General features: G+C 37.9%; 1 protein-coding gene across 1 annotated transcript in view; it reads right to left on the reverse strand.

The window, feature by feature from the left end:
• USP45 (ubiquitin specific peptidase 45) overlaps positions 1 to 5,877 on the reverse strand; it is a 73,277-nt gene that overhangs the window by 57,582 nt on the left and 9,818 nt on the right. Inside the window, exon 4 of the mRNA XM_030886735.2 lies at positions 1,551 to 1,651. Coding sequence (XP_030742595.2) covers positions 1,551 to 1,651 — 101 coding nt within the window. The remainder of the gene's footprint in view (positions 1 to 1,550; positions 1,652 to 5,877) is intronic.

Genomic DNA, 5,877 nt, shown 5'->3' on the forward strand with positions numbered 1-5,877 from the left:
TATCAGTGCTTTCTGAAATTTCACCTCTTCTTTTAAATCTTAAGTTAAGGATGATCTCTATCTCTAGTTCCTCAAACACTGGGAAAGAGGCAAAAAGTGCTGAGGAACTTGTCCAAGGTCACATAGCTGGGACCTGAAGGAGAATTTGAAAGCCAGACCTTCTGACTCAAAGCTCGTGCTTTTCCTAGCTTCCCATTTCACAGCCCTCATCATAGCTTCTTTTGTAGCATCTGTTCAAGAAATAATTTGTAAAATGGACTGGGATAAGACTAGTTTTCTTGTTAAGCTTAAGGAACCTGCTTAGTAAGTGATCCAGAGAAAAGAGTTATATTTTCTCCAACCTTGGCATCACATCCCTTGTCTATCTTCACAGTATAGCCAACAAAATAAAGCACAGGTTTCAAGAGACAGTCCTAAAACTACCTTTGGCTCCCAACGGGGCCCGATGCCTTGTCCTAGTTCTTTATTCAGGCAGAATTGAACTATGATCAGTATGCCTGGGACAGATTAAGAATTCAATAAATATTTGTCCAATAAATGAGTGGATGATTAAATTAATAGTTTCTTCTACTGTTCAAAGGCATACGTTTACTTCCTATAGTTTCTCCTCCAATCAATTCATTCCTTCACCATGACTGTCTCCTTGTGTAACCTTTCTGTTCCTGAGTCCACTGACGAAGCAGTTCAATCCTGCTTCAAAGGAGATTTCCATATGTCCGACATCCCACTGTCCCTCTACCAGCCTCCCACCTGCCCTGTCACAATAACCTCCGTCAACCCTGGTAATGGTCTGCAGTCCTTTTCCCTTAATGTCCTACCATCTGCTGCTCATACATTTTTCAAAAGAAATGACAGTGTTATCCCCCTGCTTGAAACACAGTAATGACTTCCATTTGTCCTTCAAATCAAATAAAAATTCTTTACCATGCAAGTCCTCCTGGTATCCTTCACGATTCTCATAAGCCTCCTCAGCAGGCCAGCTGGCTTTCTTAGCCTTCATCAAAGACCACTGGGTTATCATTATCTCTCAGCACTTACCAGAAATTCTTACTGTGCATTTGTTTATCCCATCTCCTCTACCAAACTGCAGTTAGAGAATGCAGTTTATGATATTCATTTGGCAACAATGACAGATAACAATGGGTAAAAATGTATCAGGCAATATGCAAATATTTTGAAAACTTGTCTAAGCTCCATAACCCCACTAGCTAGAATGAGCATCCTCATTTTAGAAGCAGGGAAAGTGAAGAAGGAAAGCCACATGGCCAGTAAGTGGTGGGGCCTAGACCCAAACTCCAGAATGCCTTGACTCCAGAACCCATCATCTTTCACCCTGCCCTCCTGGGCCTCTCATGCTGTGCAGTTCACAAATATACAATGGGGACACTATTAAGAATGCTGCCTAAGAATACACGACATTGTCGATCAAATTGTAGCCTGAGATTTCACAGTGAAATCTAAGGTACTCTTTATACATTAAAAAACCCTTTATATACGATATGAAATGTCATATTTTAATACAAACTCCTTTAGCAACTGGTTTAACTTACTTGCTTGTATTTTGGAAACATGTTTCTGAAGAAAGTCAGCTATCTGAGCCAAAGCCTTCTTATTGCAATGTGTTGATAATTTTTCATTACACTCATAACACCTGAAAGAATATAAAATGTATATGAATAATATGAAAGCATTTAAAAATAATTTTGCACATCAGGTAACAAAGCTGTTATTTAACCATTCTGTTTCAAAATTATAGGAAGTATGTGTTAGCTAAGTCTAGAGCAATATGCAGGGGGCAGATCACACCGAGCCTTACAATTCAAATGAAAAGTTCTGGTAGTTTATCCTACATATGATGGAATGCAGGAGGGTTTTTACACAGAGGGTGACAGCATTCACTTGGCCACTTTAGAGAACAAAAGGAATAGGAACAGATTAGCTCAGTAACAGTGGCTCGAGAGCACGAGAGAGATCCACTATACGTATTTTCAGGTTGAAAGTGTAGTGAATTCGATATAGATGAGGGAGAGGAAAATGTCCAACTTTAACTGCCAGGGGAAGATTCTCCGCCAGAGGTTTTTGACCGTTGGGACATTCTGCAGTGTCTGGAGACAAGTGCAGCTGGCACGCCTTAGGGTGAGGGGAGTGTGCTTTGGGCATTTGATGGGTAGAGGCCAGGGATGCTGCTAAACACCCAGCATTGTACCAGACAGCTCTCCAAAAACGAGAATTGCCTTCCACAAATGCCAATCGTGCTGCAGGTGGGAGCTCTGGTGTAGATGACACAAGACTTGCTGCAAGTTGGTAATTAGGTTTTCCTTGGGTTTTAACTGTTAATATTGGTGGGTGGGTGGGGAGAATAACTGCCAAAGTTCTGGCTTGATTACCTGAGTGATGATAAGGTGCCACTACGAGTAATGGGGAGAATGAAAGAGTACGTGTTTTATTTTGCTTGGCACTTATTTGGGGGGCTCACTGAAGATTTTTCAAAACCATATTCCATTTTAGAAAACTAACCGCAACCAAGTTTATTATTGAATATAGTATTTTTTCTATATGTTACGAATACTTATTTTACCTCCTTAAGATCCAAAGATCAAATAAAAGCTTGTTTGAAAGTGTTTTATAAGTTGCAGTATGCTATACTAGCACTACCTACATGTTCACAATCTTCTCACCTAAAACCCTTAGATGGCCTTTGTATGCTTGTCTATATAGTACTTGGAATTCAGTCAATTATCTACTGAGTTCGTACTCTACCACCTGCCTATAGAAACAGAGACCAATTTATGAAGAAACCAGGCCACAGAAAACATTCCCCAAAGCATCTTTTCCAATAAACCATGATCAAATTTAAAGAATTTAATCAGTTACCAGGCTTACATTATATAGGTACTCAACACTTACTGATTTACTTATGTTCAAAAAACAGTATCAACACATAATTACTGACTTGCAAAACAGTGAGATGTCAACAAATACTCACTGACATTACAGATTTGATTGCTACTTGCCCTGGTAGGCTAGTGGTTACACAGCGGGCTGCCAACCACTAGGTACTCTGAGGGAGAAAGACGAGGCTGTCCACTCCCGTTGAGTTGCAGTCTCAGATTCCCACAGAAGCAGTTCTACCTTGTCCTCTACAGCTGCTATGAGTTGGGATTGACTGGACGACAGTGGGTTTGGTTTTAATTACCCTCAGTGATTGTTGTGGGATGTGAAATCAGAACACATTCTTTGGAGACAAGGAGATAATAATTAGATTAATTCGAGTTGTTTCCGTTAAAATTAATAAAAAGCTATTTTTTAATTATTGAGTTTAATACTATGTACCAGGTAGTATTCTAAGTGCTGTATGTGTACTATCTGGTTTCGTGTCCCACAACAATCACTGAGGGTAATTAAACACACACACATACAACTTTATAGACCTAAACCAAAGCTGTTGCCATCATGTCCACTTTGACACACAGTGACATGGGACATAGAGTTCACCCAGATAAAGACTGCTACATCTTTCTCCCAAGAAGTATCTGGTGAGTTCCAATGACCAGACTCTTGGCTAGCAGATGAGCACTTAACCTCTGTACTGGCTGAGCTCCTAAAATATCTGCATGGATGTACCATACTTCCTCGTTACAGCTGAGGGAACTGTGATAGAGGAAGGATTGCAAACAAATATTGCAGAGTACAGAAGAAATGTTGAATCTTCTTTTCATAAATTTTTAGAGCTGCACAAATTGATATGTAACTCTGAGTCTTAAATCATTGGCTCTTAATCATCTTTAGAACTTAGAAAATACAAGCCCAAATTCATTAATCCTATATAACGCCAAGCATGACGTTTACGTAACATTTAATTAAAATGTATCTGGTGCCGAAATTCTAAAGTTTTTGGAGCCCATGATGATGTCAACGAAATTGTCACACTTTACTAGTATAAATTCATACTGCTAGTCACGCATTTTAGCAGCAACATGCTTGAATAGTGACACAAGTTTTGACCGATTGTGTGTTTGAGGTTAAGTAGTCATTTGCGTTCAGTGCATTTTACGATAATTTTCAATCTAGTGATGTTTTAGTGTTGATATTTTTTGTATATGTTCATAAAACTGTAGTTTCTATGTCAAGTGCGTAATACTCATTAAAAAACATATTTATTATATAGTTCCACTTTTTCAAAACGTAATGAATTCATTACGTTCCTCTTTTGAATCTACAGTGACAAAAATTACCAGTATGGCTTCTGATTTGTTTTATGGAAAACGGCAAATTTATGACCTAGATGGAAGCGTTACAGACTCATACAAGGAACCAGATGCTAATATGGATGAAACTGGTAAAAAAAATGTGTATTATATTAAAAAAATTTTATTGTACAATATAAAATTTTAATTATATTGCTATTCAAACTATTTTAATAACAATATTTATTTTTTTTCCCATGATAGGAAGTGAATATACACCGATTATTCTGATTCGGATGAATTAGAAGACTTCTTAGTTAGTAATGAAAATACTAGTGAAGATGAGTTAGAAACTTCAATGTTGAAGTTGAAGAATCAATTCCAGTAACTACAAGTTCAAAGCAATATACATCAATAATTTGAAGAATTCCTCTTTGGTGGCACATTTCTGGAGATGGTACAGCTGGATGGTTAAGACAAATAGATTCTTCTGGGGGACTACAACGTCCTGTTGAATATTTTAGACATTTTTTCTCGAAGGATATCATTACTCATATTGTCGACCAATCAAATCTTTATGCAATCCAGCAAAATCCCAATAAACCTCTTGCACTGAATAGCCAGGAACTTGAGCAGTTTGGGGTACACGGCTTGCTATGTCGATGGTGAAGCTCTCAAATTCACGTTTATATTGGAAGAGCAAACCAAACTGTCCTATTGTATCGGAAGTGATAAGTAGAGATAGATGGGAAGATATAAAGTCCAACATTCACTTCAATGATAATTCACAAATTCCCTTATTTAATGAGAAAACAGATAAATTAATCAAGATCCGGCCTTTGATAGACCATTTACAAAAAAAGTTTCAGGAAATACCAATGCCCCAAATGCTATGCGTGGATGAACAGATAGTTCCACTCAAAGGTAGATCAAGAATAAATCAATATCTACCCAGCAAACCGCACAAGTGGGGATACAAATTGTTCTTTGCGATAACAAAGGCATCATGTATGATTTTTTCATATATTCAGAGAAAATTGAACCGGTGTTAGGAGAACCCGACTTGGGAGCTAGTTCAAATGTAGTACTGAAATTGGCCCAATCAATTACTGTTGGATTGAACCATTTATTATATTTTGATAACTGGTTTATGTCACTTCCTTTGATGACAACTTTAGCAAAGGAAAAAATATTTAGCTTGGGAACTGTAAGAATCAATCATTTGCCTGGCATTCCACTAATCAGGGACAAAGATTTAATGAAAAGAGGCAAAGGGTCCCATCAAGAAGTGACTGCTCCAGTTGACGATACTGAAGTACGTGTAGCGATATGGGCAGATAATAGAGTTCTAAACCTGATGTCAACTTTTGTCTCGGCAGAACCAAAGGCCAACTGTAAGCGATATGACAAAAAGACAAAACAAACAACCACAATCGATTGCCCCGCTATTGTGAAAGCCTACAATCAGTTTATGGGAGGTGTTGATTTGATAGACTCACTAATTGCACTGTACAGCATTCACATCAGATTGAAAAAATATTATCACAAATTATTTTTTCATTTTATAGATGTGACTGTTGTGAACTCTTGGCTACTTTATCGTAGAGACTGTGAGAGCCTTCAGTTACCAAAAAATCCAAAGTCTGCAAGAGTTCAAAATGAGCATCGCCAAAGCTCTTCTTCTTGAAGG

The sequence above is a fragment of the Echinops telfairi genome, unplaced genomic scaffold (genome assembly GCF_000313985.2).
Source record: "Echinops telfairi isolate 266 unplaced genomic scaffold, ASM31398v2 ScPeMD7_3533;HRSCAF=4204_0, whole genome shotgun sequence".
In the NCBI taxonomy this organism is placed as follows: Eukaryota; Metazoa; Chordata; class Mammalia; order Afrosoricida; family Tenrecidae; genus Echinops; species Echinops telfairi.